At 43.2% G+C, this 18,491-nt stretch overlaps 1 protein-coding gene across 1 annotated transcript; it reads right to left on the bottom strand.

Moving 5' to 3' along the window:
• Positions 1 to 190: 190 nt before the first annotated feature.
• LOC113145550 (rho-related GTP-binding protein RhoA-D) lies at positions 191 to 15,138 on the bottom strand. The gene is made up of 5 exons (XM_026332397.1): positions 15,024 to 15,138; positions 5,062 to 5,217; positions 2,909 to 3,029; positions 2,136 to 2,266; positions 191 to 2,025 (listed from the first exon to the last, which is right to left on the bottom strand). Exons 2-5 carry the CDS (start codon positions 5,215 to 5,217, stop codon positions 1,852 to 1,854), a joined length of 582 nt encoding a protein of 193 aa, XP_026188182.1. The 5' UTR covers positions 15,024 to 15,138; the 3' UTR covers positions 191 to 1,851.
• Positions 15,139 to 18,491: the final 3,353 nt, after the last annotated feature.

Here is an 18,491-nt window from a genome sequence, read left to right as displayed (position 1 = left end):
TTGGATTTAGTTTTCAATAGAAGAAGGGGATTTGACATTCAGCTCATTTCTGCCTGGAACAGGAAAAATGCTAATTTACGATGCTGTGATTTACTATGGAAATAGACTGAATAGATATGAATATGTGCCATTTAAACAAAATCATTGGTATGAGTCTGAATTTCAGGACTACCAAACAAAACCAAACCAGTTAAGATTACTTAGTATTTCAAAAATACTTTATTAACATGTTTGTCCCATCCAGACATTCACCACATCCCACTCCTGTTTGTAAAGCATCATCACAATCAACGTTTTCTCTTGACCTATGGCGTTGACATTACAGATAGGCACTGTCCAGGAAGTAGCCTAAGACCGCAGCATTCGGATCTCTAGGGATCTGAATGTACTGAATAAAAGAAAGATCACCACAGCTCTAGCTTATGTTGGTTTTTAAGGTCAACTTAGGGAACTTTCTCGTACAGTGTGTTCAGGACTAGATAAGGAACATACTACATCAACTCCATCTGACGGCTGCCTGTAAGGAGATGAGATGATTTAATGATTCTGTCACCGTTTTAATTACATTTTATGCCACTGTGGGTGCACAGGCTTTCTTCCCAATTCTGCTGCAGTTTTTAAACTCTCATTTAACATTTCAGAATTGACACCAGGTGTGTGTGCATACATACACACACACACCTGGTGTTTACAAGTTTGGCCATACAAGACTATTTAAATGACTATACAAGAGAAAGTTTGATCGGACACTGGCTTTGCACTTGGATATATACTTGGTCAATCACATTTCAAGGAGCGTCACATGAAGGGGTTAAAACACGCCGACAAAAACCCCGATTTCAGATAGTCCAGACTTGTACACTGGTCGTCTGTATGACTGAAGCTGTTGTTTACACAGAATCGGTCTGTCTGAATATTAATATTGGTGTGCGTCCATGACGTGCTGAGCCCAGAGAGATTAATCCAATACACAGTGATGCATCATGACTGTATACTGGATCTGAAACAGTGCAGAGTTCAGACAGGAGGCAGGGTTTCCTGGGGGAAGGCCAGGGTGACGTCTGTCAGAGCCAGCGTGAGCGTGACTGTGAGTATTGTGTCCAGGACAATAGACCACTGTCTCCAGTGCCAGCTTAAGCTATCGCCGTGAAAGAGGGACAGACCAAGGTGCGGTCCAAAAACCTCTCCTCACAAATACTCATTGCAGTGTCAGTGTATGTAGGTTTCGGAGGATTAATGCAGTGTGAACAGGCTCTAAATTTAGTCCTTGTCAGAAGCTAGGAAAAAACGAGTACTGCTGACACAGCATTAAATGAAATAGGACTTTCAGGGTGTAAAAATTAATAGTGGTATGACAAACAGATGAAGCATCGTGACTGAAGCTGATGTATAGAAGGAGACGAAGTGGCACATGCAGTGGGAAGAGGAGCAGGGCTTCCATACCATTAAAGCAAATCCAAAACTGTGTACTGGGTATGTGAGCTACAAGATCCTTCTCTGTAAACCATAACACGGAGGCAGACGCCCGATATATTTGTAAAGTATATGCACATATAAATACAAACATACATTCAAACATAGGTCCTTCACGCGAACAGACTGGTGTGCTGGTGGTGGGAAACAAAATGCGACGGTGTGTGAGTAGCGGAGGAACTAGTGTTTCAAAAAAGGCTGATTTGTTTTGCTTTTAAACAGGTGTGTCAGTCTTTCATAATAGCCTGTGGCGTATCTGCATCTGTGAAGTAGGTGTAGTCCACAGAAGCCATTGATTTAAGGTTTCTCTAACTTTACTGTGTATCGGGGCGGCGGGGGGGGGAGTTCTCCCTCAGGTGCCGAGCAAACTCCACCACCTCACAGTAGCTGGCAGCCACCCCTCTTCTTACGCTTGCGGACCTGCAGCGCCGCTCTGGTGGCCATCTCAAACACCTCCCGCACACCATCCTTGGTCTTGGCGGAGCACTCCAGGTAGCCAAAGGCACTGATGCGGTTGGCCATGTCTCTGCCCTCCTCGGACTTCACTGGCTCCTAAGGTTCGATGTACAGACAGTGGGTTTAACAGTGGGTGTAGACAAACAGAGAGACCGATTAAGGTTTGGGATCATTTATCACCAGTAGAAGAAGATAGAGTCACACACCTGTTTCATCTTGGCGAGCTCCCTGCGTGTGTGTTCATCATTCCTAAGGTCCTTCTTGTTGCCCACAAGTATGATTGGGACATTGGGGCAAAAGTGTTTCACTTCAGGTGTCCATTTCTCAGGAATGTTCTCTACAAAATCGATTTAAAAAATAAAAATAAAAAATCAACCCAAGTCACTGCAGTAAAGTCCAGACTTCCTTCCTTACAAGGACAGTTGGGAGAGCCCTTGTCATTTCCCTCGTAACTGTACAGACAAACACTGAGAGGTCACTGACCCCTCGCTGATACAGGGTCTGAGTATGTTGGCCAAAGTCAGCACTGTTTGCTCTGGAAGGAGATGCCATGTTGAGATAGAGTAGGAATGTCATCTCTGGAAATTAAAACACTATGGGAAAGGCTTAACTGAACGAGACGTGTTCCTTCTTCTGTTTGATTTGATATTTTGAGGCCCAGAGCACTAAGACCTGGACTGAAATACATGTAGTGTAAAATTCTGTTTATACCTCCAGAAAGTTCCATTATACACCACAACTAGTTTGGTCATGTTGTTCCTCTTTAATGTGAGAAACAACTGCATTATAAAGGTGGTTCATGTCTATAGGTGGTTCAATCAACCTCAGACTGACTGAATGTATTGTATTTAACTTCCTGTTGATTTACTCAAAGTGATCAATTAAACTATTAAAAGCGAGTTAACTGGAGCAAAGTAATTAATTAAAATGTTAAATACAGTCTTTGCCGAGCGGGTAGGCAGTTCTCATCCAGCCTTACCTAAACTGTCCGGGCTGTCTATGGAGAAGCACATGAGGATAACGTCTGTGTCGGGGTAGGAGAGAGGCCTCAGTCTGTCATAGTCCTCCTGGCCCGCTGTGTCCCACAGGGCTAACTCCACCTAACAGAGGAGAAAGGGGAAAATGAAGTGGCCGCTAGCACAGTGCAATATCACTACCATTATTATTATTATAATGTACAGTATTCACACTTCACCAACAGAGACATGATGAGGAGGGAGGAACACACAAACAAACAAAAGGGGCAGAGAGAATAAAGGAAAGGAGAAAAAAAAAAGATTTAAAACAATTCCTCCTCCTGCTATCAAGCCTAAAGATCAATTCCCCAGAGATAGAGATGGCTCCCACTGGCTTCTCTTAGGCTGTTAATCAAAGCGTTAGCAGTCCCACTGAGCCTGACCTGCTCCAGATAAAAACAAACGGCAAAGAAAAAAAAAAAAGTTCATCCAGAGCCGTAGCACTTCCCACAGCACAACCACAAAACATCATATAGGACTATAAGTGTCATTTCATGGAAACACTGTGCGACTTGTGTTTACTGTAAAAGTATCTACAAAAAGCCTGTGGTCTCTTCGCTTAACTTGTAATCTTGACCCGTCTTATTCTGCCTCCTGCTGATTTAATTCCACAGTACCCTCACCACCATTACAATCACAGCTGGAAAACTGCTCCTGCGACCGCTGGGAATCGGGTAATTGGTTACTTTGGCAAGATGGGCTGGCCACAGTGCCTTCTGTCTTACAGTCTAGCACGGGGAGGGCATTTTCCACAGTATATGAGGCAGCAGGCTCAGCTGTACTAAAGTGTTTAAGGCCACATCCTGGCAAAATGTCTGTTAGTGTCTGCTGATTATGGACTCTCTGACCACTAGGTGTCACATCACCCAGAGGACCCTGGGTGAGCTGCCTGTTCAGCTTAGTCTTTGTAGCCACAACCAAATGTTCTAAATGAATAATGAGCGGGAAGCATCCGTGAGTTGAACAGTGACACAGTATAATACTAGATGCAGTTTTCTAAGAGCCAGTTTACCACAGCTGAGGGGCTTGGAATACACTCTTTGTATTACAGGGCCCGAACACCATCCGGCTGATCCCACATTTTGCAGTGCAGGAAACAGGAACGGGAAATGGGACATTAGTCATGATGTATGAGGAGCGGGATCCAATCCTGCACAGGAAGGTGGCACTGATCCCTTTCCTGTTGTTGGCTAGAGGTCTGCTGCCTCGTAACAAAGAGAAAAAACCAAGGATTTGCTAACAATACACATTTATCCCCATCAGTCTTGACGGCACGTGGTTCTCACACACCAGGGGCAACGGGGTCACATTTGTCACGCTACAGCAGTGGTTTTAATGTGTTGCATAAATGACAAATGTTTCTAATTATCAGTGAGGGAAGACATACTCAGATCCTTTATTTAAGTAAAAGTACCACTATGACTGTAAAAATACTCCATTACAAGTAAATATCCTGCATTCAATCTGCATAGTTACTGGCGTAAACACACTTAAGAGTATAAAAAGTAAATGTGCCTTATCTTTTAACATTTGAATTCCTTCATCACACTGTTTATAATAACGCAGTAACAGTTTGTAAGCAGCATTCTGCTGGTGTAGGTCACAGTGGAGCCAGTTTGATCTATTTTAGATGTAGCTGAGTAACTTTGCCCAGTATTTCTCAACTGAGGGCCAGAGTCCTGCTACAGGGTCAATTGATGCATCTGAGCAATCAAGAAATTAGGTTTAATGGAATGCAAAGCAGGAAAAATGAAGATAAACCATATTGGACATTTTTCTAATCTTCTAATCTGTTTTGCTAATAACTCGACCTCTTCAGGCCCGAAATAGCTGCTCGAATGAAACCACCTGAAATGTCTGTTATTTTAGGAACATGACGAGGAGCCCAACCAGGTCACAGCGTGCGGTAGGTTCATCACATGATATCTTATGGAAAGTAACCAGTAACTACAGCTGTCAAACAGTGGTGTGAAACATGCAGTGCATCTCTTTGAAATGTTACATAAATATACAAGTATTGTTAAGATTGTACTTAAATGCTGTGCTGGAGTAAAGACACTCACTGTCCCACACTATTCATTATAGAAAATAAACATAGATTTCAAATACAAAGTACCTGTTTGCCATCAACTTCAATGTCGGCGATGTAGTTCTCAAACACAGTGGGGACGTAGACCTCGGGGAACTGGTCCTTGCTGAAGACGATGAGCAGACAGGTCTTCCCACACGCTCCATCCCCAACTATCACCAACTTCTTCCTGATGGCAGCCATCTACAGACAGAAAACACGTAGATCAGTCTATAGGTCCAGGTTAGAGTCACTGGCCAGGATCCAATATGTTCAAGCAAGTGAGGGAGATATAAGGAATAAAAAATAAAAAAAAATACTGAAACAGTCAGAGGGAGAGCGAGGGAAAGAGATGATGGAAGTGTGTTTTAGAGCCGCACCCTCTTCCCTTTCCTGGGCTGAGTCCTGTGTGTGAGGTGAAAAACAGAGTCAGGCTGAGGGTTCAGTGCTGGGCTGGAAAACCAGTAGGAGGGAAAGGAACAAGAGGAGCGCCACAGTCCTGGGAACGCTGCAGCCTCAGTGCTCTACATGCTGCTGCACATGCCAGGAGTCGCTCATGCAGCTGCATCAAAAACGACCCTTAATGTGTCGCTGCTATATCACATCACTGTGGGCGGACTGGTTTACTCTCACACCTCTGCATTGCACGTTTCTCTGCCACACACTTTGCTCGTTGCCCTAAAAGATGCATGTATGTGAGTGAAACCTGGGTTGCCAAAGTGAATACAGCCACACACACAAACACACAGATCAATAGCCATCTCCCACAAGCTGACAATAATGGAGAGAAGGCAGTAGGTGATGAGACAACGGACTGGCTGCCTGCCAGCAGCAGCAGCAGCGTCCACACATCTGAAACTACCTGGACCAGCACAGGCCTCACATGGCACCAAGATCTAAACCTCTTTCTTATTATCAAAAAGATCCTGACCACCACACTCAGCACAGTTTTTCACCTTTACCATCACAGTGTATTTTTCAGCTGCAGCAGGAAGATGTTTTCACTGAAAAAGCTCCTTGAAGCCACACAGGAGACAAACTTCAGAGACCAGCTGGTCACTGTAATGGAGTATTGAGCAACTCTCTGCTAACAGGTATCCATTTCACCTTAACGTCACTGTTGTGTTCACAACTTACTGTATTTTCCCTCAAATGGCTAAAGAGATAAAAAATGGTGAAGTGAGAAAACAACAAACCTGAGCACCTGCACTACAGACTTAAATATATCAGTATCTGTAATAACTCACCATCCCATAACACTAAATCACCGTACTATGGGGTTGGTGAATGAAAGTTTGCTTCGGTGTTTGTGTACGTTTTGTGAGAAAACGTCTAGTCGTACATGACTTCCCACTTGATTCGCTCTTCTTGTGGTGCTCAGTCACTTCCCTTCAATCTTCGTAAACGCACCACACAAACAAAAAGACAATTGTTCCATTTGCTTTTCTCTCCCGCACATTATATCAGTCCAGAGTGTTGTCAGTTTGTCTCTGGAGAGAGCCACCTGTTCTCTGTGATAGCAGGCTGCTGCTACTCCATACATCATACTGTCACTGCCAGAGGGAAGATGAACACACACGCGCGCGCACACACACACACACACACGTGACCAGTAGATAGAGCGCAGCCATAGAAAGCTTTAGAAAATGAGGCTAGTCCTGCAGATCTAGTGCTGTGGTAAAATAATGCAGCTTATTGACAACGATCGTTCACACAGCTCGCCGCCCACTGTGACTGTGGCTCCACGTGGCGCTTAGGTGGGATAATGGCCCCTTTCCTTTGCATGAACGTGTCTGATTTTGTGTGTGTGTGTGTGTGTGTGTGTGTGTGTGTGCGTGCGTGCGTGCGTGCGTGCGTGTGCGCGCGCGCACGCACTGTGCCGGTACAAGGACGAGAACACAGGCTCCAAGGACTTCCCGAAATAAAAGACACTGAGTGCGTCCTGCTATCCTTAAAATGGGGCACGAAACTACTGACTTCAACAAAATTGAAATGCTGATCTCATATACCTCTATATAATACCACACAAAATACATCTCATCAGCATTTTGGAGAATAACCAAAGCACTATGGGCACGTTTGAGAATGAGTAAACACAGAACCTCTCCATTACTGTGACAAAGGGGATCCCCAAATATTTGAGAAGTCAGCCAGAGGTCAGAAAAAAGCTGAAACCTTCAGTCGATTCATCTATAATTTGACAGACGGTAAATTATTCATCGACATTTTTCATTTTTAAACATTTTTAGGTTTCAGCTTTTCAAGTGCTGGGATTTGCTGCTTTTCTTCATGTTGAATATTTTTAGGTTTTTAACTGTTGACAGGAAGAAAAAAAAAATCATTTTAAGGATTTAACTATGGGAAATTGTGTCAAGTATTTTTCACACTGCGACACAAAACCTTAAATGTGAAATTAAAAAGAAGCGGGGGCGGTTCTAGATCTTTTTTAGGGGGCTTTAGACCCCCAGTCTGTGCCCTAAAATGATCAACTATCAAAATGTACTGAAAGTATAATTTTTACTTTTTAAAATAAAAATGCAGGACATGTGGCCTTATTTTCTTTATTCTCTTTGCTATTCTGCATCTGCGTGATGGCCCTTCCCTACTGTTCCTTACTACCCTCTCATACTGTTCACCAAGTTTTGGTGGGTGAAACCTGCAGGTGCTTAGTGTGTTTAGTGGGTTTCCCCAGTGCCATTTCTGTCCTCGTTCATCTTTCTCTGCTTCCTTTAAGTGACTTCCTGGTAGGACATAAATGTTAGCGACTGAAGGATGAAAGAAAATGAGCAGCAGGAATTTACACATTATTTTCTCCTCATTCTCCCTCCTCCTTCAGGCTCAGAGTGGGACTTCCCTGTTCGTTTTAACGAGCATCAGCTAATAGAGGACTACAGTGTGCATGGAGGATTCAGAGAAGAGACACCCACTCAACATGGCTCACTTCATACAGTTTTCTGTGAGCATGGATCAAAAAAGGGAGTTTAACTACACCCAAAGATCAAACCTATGTTGTTATACCACAAACACAAAACAAAGGAAGCGTGTCTGAGAATATCAATTTACTGCTATTCATTGTTTTGTAATTTGCTTTTGTATCATGACACTCTTTTGTGTTATACTGAACAATCAATAATTAAGTGTGCCCTGGATTTTATATTGTGGTGAGTAGGCTGCTGTCGACGCTGGGGAAAAATAATTTTAAAGAGAGGATAAAAAAAAAAAAAAACATGTTGACATACACTCATAAATAAATGAAACTGTGCGGTACTGCAATCGCTCACAGTACCAGAACGGAATTATCTAGAAAGAGACCAAGAAAGTCACATGACAACACAAATCTCAGTGTTGAAAGAACAATGAGAAACTAAAAATGCATTCAAGCCACATTTGAAGTGGTGAGCCAAAGGACACATGCAGAGACCGGGAGCCCACACAAGCCTCAGAAAGCCCGGTCGTACGACCGTGCAGGGGACTGGCATGTTCACGCACGTCTCAGGATGAATGATTCTGTCTTGCGTAATATGTTTGTCCCTGTGTGGGGCAGCAAAGGTCAAAGTTCCCACTGCTAGCACACAGACATGTATTTCTTTGCGTCACACCAGCAGGAGTAACAAACTGGCCAGTCTTTCATCAGACCTGGTAGGAGGTAACAGTAAAAACAAAATTGCACCTAACGTCCACATAGTGACCCATTTGGTTACAAGCATGTAAGAGCCATTAAAAAAAATAAATAAAAAAACCTCCAACTCGCACCAGCAAAAATCATCAAACTAAGATGTTGAGGTGTATTTGCACCAACAGGGTGAGATTTGCCACTATGAGAGAAAAACTACTTAATATAAGATCAAACTTGACAGCAAAAGCTGAGAAGCCAAAGGTTTAGGTCGGATCTCATGACTTAACTAAAGGTTAACGCACCAAAGAGTTCAGAGTTTAAAACCAATCGGCAGGTTTCACTCACCATGATAAAGCATTGACAGTGAACTTCAGGATGCCTTGAGACGATCCAGGTGTTTACTGAAGGATGCATTACTTTAATGGTGTATTTCCAATCTTTTGCCTGGAGTGGGGTTAAAAATACCCCAAACTATCAAATCGCCTTTTTGTTTGAAGTGGAAAAGCAAACAATCCAATCATCTCTAAGAGATACACTGCTTCTGTTGTAGTCAACGGAGGTGAACATGCCCATTAAATAAAACCGACTGTAGACAACTGCATTCACACATTAGTATTTCATTCATGTGTGAAATCCTTCCTGCCACTAACAATGACACTTCTCTCTTCACCAGCAGCCCAATTATACAACACTTTGCAAAATATTACAGGGCATTACATTATGGCAGTGACATTCAGCTCTTATAAGTAAAATATTGTTCGCAAGACCCAAGTCTTCTGGGGACAAGCCTCAAGTCATTGTGTGCAACTCGAGTCCAAGTCCCCATCTTTGGCATGTGCCACAGAGTCGTGTGAACTGCAGGAGGTCAGGAGGGGACTATTTACAGAGTCAAAGAAAGGCTTGTCCAAGGAAACCACCTCCGTGTTGCATGTACTCAGACCTGGGAGTACAAAAGAAGACTAGCTGACCTGCAGGGCATGTCCTTGAGTGGCCAAGGCAAGTCTGGACTTGACCTCCAATGAAAGTCCTCAGATAGACCTAAGTGCGTCTTTTCAACCAAAGACGTTTCCCTTTAAGTCCAACTGAACAAGGAAGATGGAGGCATAACTGCCCTAATTTTTCTGTAAGGAGTCAAAGCTAGAAGTTATTGTCAGACGTTAGTGAAGAGTGAAAACTCTAAGTATAGATTTACACACAGTAGGACTCTAGCCGCTACCTACACCTGAGCACAGGTAAATAAATACTGTGTGCCGTCCCCATTATCCTTTTCTCTGGAAATGGACACAGGCGACGTGAAGGTAACTGCACATTTGCAGTTTGATTTATGAAGAAACTGTTGTCAAAGACAAATATTAACTGAGTCTTAGCTGTTCAGGTATTGGCACACTGATTGATCAAAGCCACAAAAAACATTCCACATGATGATTAATAACGGGTCACTGAGTGCTCACACAGCCCCGCCTGTGTACAAATGTGGACATGAGCAATGAGGAATGTCTCACCCACTTTCAACACCCCCCCCCCAACCCTGCTCTTTTCTTCTGAACACAACACTTTCAACAAATTCTGAGGATGGGCTAGTACATTAAACCCACTCCAGCCTAAAGAGTATGATTATACTATACATAATGGATTCAACTCCTATTGGAACTGTTTTTGAAAATACTGCCTGCAATTTTTTTTTACTTTCTCTTCTTATAAAATTGAACAACCTCTCGCCTGAGGCTGGATTAGAGAAAGTTCTGCAGAAAAGTTGAAGCCAGGCTCAAATTTTCAAGGTTTGACTATAGCTTAAAGACCAGAGCCGGTTGCTCAGGATCCAGGCCAGGGAAGCAGCTAAAGCCAGAGAACCAAGCTGGAGCCCAAAATAGGACAGAGCCATTGAGACTCCCCCAGTCTAATTTATCACAGCGCACACAGCTCAGCTCAGAGAAGAGGACGAAAGAGAGAAATATCACACAGAATTATCCCTTCATCCGCCCGAGCCTCCAACAGGCAGCACGGAGAAGAGGAGTCTGTTTGTTGCTGAATAAATAAATAGAAGAGGATAACTCGAACAGATGGGGGGGGGGGGGGGGGGGGACAGAGATGCGTGGTGGTCAAAACTAGAACATGAGCGTGTTGTAGCACAAGCAACAGATATGGAGAAAACTTAAGTAAGTAAGACTTTGATTAATATTCAACCAGTGTGAGTCACTGGGTGGACTGGGAACTCAGCTAATCAGGATTTGGTTAGAGATGATGAATGTACGTCTGCTCCCCAGGTCTTCAGCACAGGCTGCTGTTCTAGGGTTGCAAACATGTCCTCAGGCACACCGCCTCAGCCGGACATGGTGAAGCAGCTGAACGACTGTTTCTTACTGTTCAGCTCCTTCTCTTCTCCCCATCCTCCTCCTGTTCTCCATCAGTCCTCGTCTCATCCCTTCCTTTGCTCGCTCGCTCTCTCTCTTTCTCTCTCTCCCCCCTTGTGTTGCAATGTGATGTCACCATCAGAGAGCTAATGTTGCGTATCCTTAGGGTGCTGCATTCCTCCTTGCCGACTCCCATACGCAGCACAAATGAAAGCCAAAGCTGACACACACATGTATCCAGCCTGGATGGAGTCGCCACCCCCAACACTACCCCGGTTTCTCTCATCCGCCCAGTGTGTCTGTGCGACGGGGAGTGAGTTTAAGGACGGAGTTCTACTGAAATCCAGCCAGAATGTTGTCTCTGACAGCATTTTATTAGGTCTACCTGTTATTTTAGAGCTGAGACTAAAATCAATTGAAAAATAATTAGCGACTATTCTGATAATTGATTGTTTGTTTCAGCCATTTTTCAAACACTAGTGAAAAACAATTCCAAGTATTCTCCAATTCCAGCCTGAGAGGATTTCCTGCTTTTCTTTGCCATATGTTTGAAGAATCATTTGCATTATCCATTAATCTGATGGTGCCCACCTATTGGACTGTTTGGTCTAAGAAACGCTGGAAAACAGTAAAAAGGCTTCCTGGAATTTGACAGACCAAGGCGACGTCTTGTTTTATGCAAAGACATTCAGTTTATCATCATGTGTGACAAATAAAAACAACAAATCCTCATATTTTAAAAACTGTTTAAATACTATTTAAAAAATATTCAATAATAAAATTACAAAAAATAATTATTGAAATAAAACAGTGGCTGATCAATCTAATCACTGCAGATCTATAGTTACATAATTTGACTCAACATTTAGGGTGTTTGGACTTTTTAAATCAATTTCTGATCAATTATTGATTCTCTACTTGAATCCACAGATGCGAGTTGACAAACTGGGTCAGAGGACTAGAGACTTTATGGGTCCATGCAGAACGAAAACACACAATTGACTTGTGGTTGTACAGTGTAATGAAAACAAAGTGATGAGAGAGGAAAGGGTTAATAAAATAAACGTTATTACTGAGTGGGAACTGAATCCAAAATGAAGCCAGGTACCAGAAGGACTCTGCTGCTAATGTAACGCAGAAGAAATGTTTAACTTTCTAAATTCTCCTTTTAGGGACTTCCTGAAACTGCAAGCACTGAGATCCAAACAGGAAACTCTCCCAGAGATTGTTTTTCTCCTCCCAGGGGACGTTCCTGTCTGCGAGCTGCGTCTGTGTGCGATACACCCAGCAGCCTACAGACACCATGTTTGTTGGTCATTGTCAGCCAGAAAACAGAAGCATTTAACAGCCTAAACTCAGCAGTTTCCTGCACCAAAATAATGTGGTTTGTTCAGCTGTCGGTACGACACTGGCCTCTTTAACTCACTGCTGATGGAAAGTTGCCCAGACTACTCTGACACAGGACTGTATTTGAACACTTCAGCTGATTAGCACCTATAACCTAACGATGTACAAATCAGCAGTTTTGCATATAAAAATACGACTATGGACAGAAAAGCCTCAGCCTGAGTAAACCCGTCTGCCCCTGCACAAGCTCCTGAATCTTTGCTTCTAGGTGGGTGTGCTTCTTCTAACATGAGCTCACTTCCTACGGTCTCCATCCCTGAATCCTGGTCAGGGCACGTTCACTGGGCGAGAAGTAAAACACAGGTCAAAGGTAAAGTGCAGGTCAAGAGGAACAAAAGGAGCCACAGCATCAGCCTGAGATGGAAGTTCTGATGTGTATTAGACCTACTGCTGATTAGCTATTCAGCGTGTCCTCAGCGAGTTTATCCACAGCAATGGAAAACATACTGTCATCATAGCCACACTGTCAATATGTGACTGTGTTGTCATTCTAATTTCCACTTTTGTTTAATTCATTTACTAATAACTGCCAGATGATGTGAATTTTCATGTACGTCTTGACAAAACACAGATAGTTATTCTTTAAGCAGCTTCCCGACTGGTAGTTTTTGGTACCAAACTTCTGCTTTGTGTCACTTTCCCTTCAGCTCAGCAAGTGTCTCTGGAACCACGAGGGAATTTCACACTTAGAACAGAGTCTGTGGGACATTCGCTTGATTTCTCTAACTTTGCCTGCTGAAGCCTTACAGCAGCTCCAGCTAAACCCAACAATCCCTCTTACACAGAGCCACTGTGGATTTGCATTATTTTTGCTTTAAGAAAAAATCTCTTCACAGCCAGTATTACAATTAAAGCACCCAGCAGCTCTGTCAGTACACATGAGCACATGTGAGCGCCCTATGAGGACAACACTAACACATGAACCCTTCAGAACACGGGTGGACAACACATGTTCCTCGAGGACCAGAGTTGCCCAGGCCTGATGTAGACGCCATCTTTAGCGTGTCTCTGGAAAAGTGTTTGGTAGGTACTCACTCCCGTTCTGTCACGTCATCTTGTCTACAGTTTGGTTAAACCAGCATCACTGTGCAAATAATCAGGTTATTTTTCCAGACATTATCTGGCTCCAGCACCTACACCTCTCATTTTTATATCATGATATCGACATATGAAAATATCACGTTGGGCTCTGGGAAGCTGATGGGATGTTTCCTCAATTTGAGTAAATACTATATTACTTTAGTTCCTCTGACCCAGGTGCTCATCACATTGACACTGATGAAGACTTTCTGCATATTGTAGCTGTGTAAACATTCCTTTAGAAATTACCTATATTGTTGTTTATGAGCTGCATACTGGAGAAACACCGGGAAACATTGAATCACGTCTTGTTTTGATTAGACATATTCACCTTAATCATTTCTGTAATAACATTTTTGCAAGGTTTCCCGTGTGTGAGGGCTCTCCTTCCTCTTCTGCATACCAACATACCCGACCCACCATAGGTGCAAAAAGTACCATTACTCCCACTACCTTTATACCCTTGACATAGCCCACCTAAGAGTCAGCAGCTGAGGATTACATCACTGTTTGCAGTAACAGTCCAAATCACACTGTGATGGTGCTTCAGCAGACATGACCTGTTCTTTTATTGCAGCACGATCAGGTCTGGGGACTCCTCGGCATTTCCTTCCACTGCACTGGTCTGTGCTGTGCACCGCTGGGTAACACTTCCACCTCTGTCCACTACCTGCAAACAGCTCTCTCAGCACTCAGCTGTTCAGCCACAATGACATCATGCTTTCTCCTGTAGTGGCCACACAAACACAAACACGTTTTCATGCACACACACACACACACACACACACACACAGGAGCCAGGGTGTATTAACCTACATAAGGTTAATACAGGATGTGTTTTCCTGCTGTACACTTGTCTGCCCTGCAACAAACTGTGCGTGTGACAGTGTGAAAACACAAATGGGTGTAGTCCAGCAGATGCATGAGCAGAGTTCTGTGGGTTTCACTTTGGCTGCTGGTGGATTACTGGTTTTTGAAGGAACATGCCAGGACAAGGGAACAAGCAGCTCTGAGGTATGAGGGTCTGCGCACAACAAGGGTGTGGTGACAAATGTTTAAAGTCTTCTTTGGTCCAGAGAAGGGGGACAGACTTCCTGCGCCTAGAACCCAGTGGGGAAGGTCTCTCACTAAGTTTGGAGGCTTCTGCTGTCTAGGAACTGCTCTCCAGAGGGAAAACATCCGATCCCACCAATTGTCATTTAGTGGCCAAACCGGTTTGAGAAGAGAAAGAGACGATCAACTTTTTAAAAGGCGAGTATAAAGGTCGGCTGCCTCCACAAGCACGTTACGTAATTAAGTATATTACGGGTAGATACGGGGCCAGGGTCCATTTCTTCACCGGGACATGGCTGCAGAGGACAAACAGGTGTGTCCTCACCTTGTGCCACTTTGGTATTTCTAGAAACGCCCCAGAAAAACTTCCCAACAAGCAGCTAACAGGTTTCAGCTCCGTGGGCTCTTTAACTACCCAGAGCTCGTCTGAGTCCTCTCTAACTTGGCTCACTAACTCAGCCGGGGTGGGGGGGGGGGGTAAGAAGAGAAATGTCCTCCCTTACCTCTCTCAGAAGACTGTGCCGTGAAAAACACCCGAGACCTCCGCGTTTCTTCCTCCCTCGGAGCAGCTGTGACCAGCGAGCGGCCGTGAAGCAGCCGAAGTCTCAGGACCCTCCCATGGTGCTGCTTTCACGGGCCCTCGGAAAACTTAAGCTCAGAAGTTCAGCGATAAGGCTGAGGAGGTTGGAGAGCCAAAGCACAGATGCACTGTAATTTCTGTTTGTTTGTTTATTGATGCAGGAGATCCTTCAGCTCACCATCAGGCTAGACAACACCTCAGTTTATCTTTTTTTACTTTGATACTTCTGATTAATTAAAATATCAAAATAAAAGTACTAATTAGGCAGTAAAAAGTCTTGTGACTAATATACAAGTCATTATTCTTAAAACTGATGTGACAATGTGTAATCAGCATTTTGCTGTTGTAGCTGCTCAGTGTGCAGCTAGTACGTTACGTACTGTTTGTTCAGATCAGATCTTCAGTGTGAGGGTTATTAATGGGAGAGTAAAGAACAAATGGAATTTGAAACACTTGTTTTTATTATCAGTTGGGTTGTGGGTTGGGTTTATTATCAATTATTTATTCTGTATACCAAATGCAAATCTGTAAAAAATTAACTTTATAATTTCACAGCCCTTAAGTTGACTTATCGCATTATAAATACATAATGATCTGGAAATCTGTTTATTGAAAAACATGAATAAATAAAGTGCTTTGAACTCATCATCTAAACAAGAGACACGAACATGAAATGGCAGAAACTCCTGCCAACTAGATAATCTAAGAAATTCATTCACTCATAATGGGGTCTTGTTAATTGAAGTCTTCAGGAATCCCTCATATACTGTGAGGGAGCAGTGAAAACCCTGACGTAATAATTCTAGACCAGGGATGGGCCTGTTCCTGTTCCTTAAAGCTACTGTCCTGCTCATTTACCAACTATCCCTGCCTTACTCAATGAGGATTACCTGCATCAGGTGTGTTCAGCCAATCAGAAGCTAGAAGATACCTTCTCAGATGAGGGTGGAGTGTAGGAAGACAAAGTGAAATGGTGTCTTCCAGCTTCTGATTGACTGAACCCACCTGATCCTGATCCAGTAATACTGAGCAGGGATAGTTGGAAAACCAGCAGGCCAGTGGCCCTTAAGAAACATAGGTTGCCCCCATGTTCTAGACCATAGGTTACTACTTCTTTACTTTAAGTTACCATCATGTGGCCAATAATGACATTGTTCTTCAGTTTCAATCTACATGCTAATACAAAACAACTTACATTTAACCTGAGGTGCTTTACAGAAACTCCAGGCCGGGTCTGCAGGTTCAGAGCACCAAATTTTGTGAAGAGCAAATTTCCGATTGCACCTGAAGGCAGCACTGTGCCTTGACCGTTTCAGAACGCAGCGCCTGCACCTTATTGGCTGAGGGGATTTAACCGTTACGAAGGCCCCGCCCCCTTACGGTTAAATAATAGTTACATCATGTATTTAAAAAGGGAGGCAACATCAGTTTGGGTCTCCATTATTTTACAAACATATTTTACTGTTACTCAGACCACGCTGAGCCCATATTATTACTATTGTTGTTGTTGTTGGTCTCTGGCCAACAACTCCTTCTTTTCCCACAGTGCCACAGGAAATGACACAACAGGGATTTGAGCTTTTTAACATGTTGTTCTCTCAATGAGGTTGTAAGTTTTATTCTCCCTACACTGCAGTTCCCTGGTAGGAGGAATATTGCATGAGCTACAGTGGGTATATTATTACTTTAAGCCACAGCAGCTTATTATAAGCACTCACAGTCATATCAAAACACAGTTCTTTTAAACTGAAGTCAGGATATTTTATGGTACCCAAAGAAAAACAGCCAACAAAATGCCTTTTGTTTCTCACAGGGGAAGAAGTGTCAAAACAAAGACTTAGTTGTTGACAGGTTGGAACCAAAAACCTCCGCAAGAAAGTGAACGCATCCGACGTCTCTGCATCCTGGCTCTTTGACAGTAATTTGGACCGCTCTCTGCAGTTTCCATGGTAATACCCACATACTGTAGTTTCAGATAAAACAATGCACAGTGGCACCTCCCAGTCCCATACAATGCTGATGCTATTTCTGTAAGCTGTCTGGGGGGGGGGGGGGGGGCTGCTGGCTGATGTGTGCTGACTGGAGAAAGATGAGTGTTGGAAGTGGAGCCACAGTTCAGAGAGAACATCCCCCTGCATATGGATTTACAGCACACCCATACTCACTACTATTCTCTCTCTGCCGCTGTGTAAACTGCTGTTTTGACACTGTGCTGTGTAATGTAACGACCGATTCTGTACATTTAGACAGTTCTTTGGCCAAGAACTGTTTGGACACAGTTATAGTGCTAGGATCTTTACTTTATAAGATTTATCTGGGTACACAGACTCAGTTTAGGGTCTAAATGAAACAAACCTTTGGGTTTCTCAGTTGTGTTCAGACTGAAATCAGTGTGTTTGAACAGAACTGAATTTGTGCAGGGCATCTGTGTATGGTTTAATAATGTCGTTAAACAACATCCTGATCATATTTAGGGCGGCAGCTAATTATTATTTTTATTGTTTATTCAATGAAACTCTAAATATTAATAATTATGAAAAAATGCCATTCCTACATTTCATTCTGACTGAGGTGATGACATGTTTTAGGTCGACGCTCTTATTGTCCCCATGCACTGCTGTTGTTTGTTCAGGTACCAGTTTGTGCTTTAGTTGGGTGGTGCAAAGAGAGGCCATGCTAATGCCTTCGGTTTGCTCGTTTCATCTGCTTGTTTGCGTTAAACCATAAAATGTTCAAAATACTGTCAAAGAAAAACAGCAAATCATCACAGAGACGCTGGAACCAGATAATGTTTGCTATCTTTGCTCACAACACGACAGAAACACCAGCATGGCCCGAGACAACCTGACTGATCTGACTGAACTCCAGCACAGAAGAACAGGAGCCCTTAAAATTTCTCTCATCTGACTTAAACTACAATCTGCAATCAACAAATACCAATGAGCTCTCAGGAGGCAGGTATCCTGAAACGTTCAATAAAACAACAGACCCTGATCAGCTTAATGTGCTCCTTTGTCATAGTAACTTAGACAGTATAAATTGATTTGGTGGTTTTCATTGGAGTCGTGAAATATACCGTGTGATTTAGAGAGGGAGGCTGGTTTCCTTAAGCTCACCTTCGCCTCTTTATGCACCAGTCTCCTCCCACTAAACATTATGGGTGTATATTTGTTTTCATGACAGGTGGTATGGATCTGAAAATACAGTCAAAGATCAGACTGAATAATAATGCAAATATTTTTAAATGACTTTGTGACAACCAAAAACACTTCTAGCACGACTGTCTACATGGATGCAAATTTACTGATACCTTTGTTGTGATGTTGCTGTCAAAAAATACAGGACATTGCCTAACAGTGGCATAGAAAACTACAGGATCATCTCTAACTCA

The sequence above is a fragment of the Mastacembelus armatus genome, chromosome 7 (assembly GCF_900324485.2).
Source record: "Mastacembelus armatus chromosome 7, fMasArm1.2, whole genome shotgun sequence".
NCBI lineage: Eukaryota > Metazoa > Chordata > Actinopteri > Synbranchiformes > Mastacembelidae > Mastacembelus > Mastacembelus armatus.
Note: the sequence above shows the minus strand (reverse complement) of the source record. Positions and strands in the feature narration are given on the sequence as shown.

What these genes read in the sequence shown, in the direction of transcription:
- LOC113145550 (XM_026332397.1), bottom strand. Translation starts at nt 5,217, where the DNA reads ATGGCTGCCATCAGGAAGAAGTTGGTGATAGTTGGGGATGGAGCGTGT. An exon ending in AGACAGCCCGGACAGTTTAG is followed by an intron (nt 2,267 to 2,908) that starts GTAAGGCTGGAT and finishes TCGATTTTGTAG; the next exon opens with AGAACATTCCTGAGAAATGG. An exon ending in AGCTCGCCAAGATGAAACAG is followed by an intron (nt 2,026 to 2,135) that starts GTGTGTGACTCT and finishes ATCGAACCTTAG; the next exon opens with GAGCCAGTGAAGTCCGAGGA.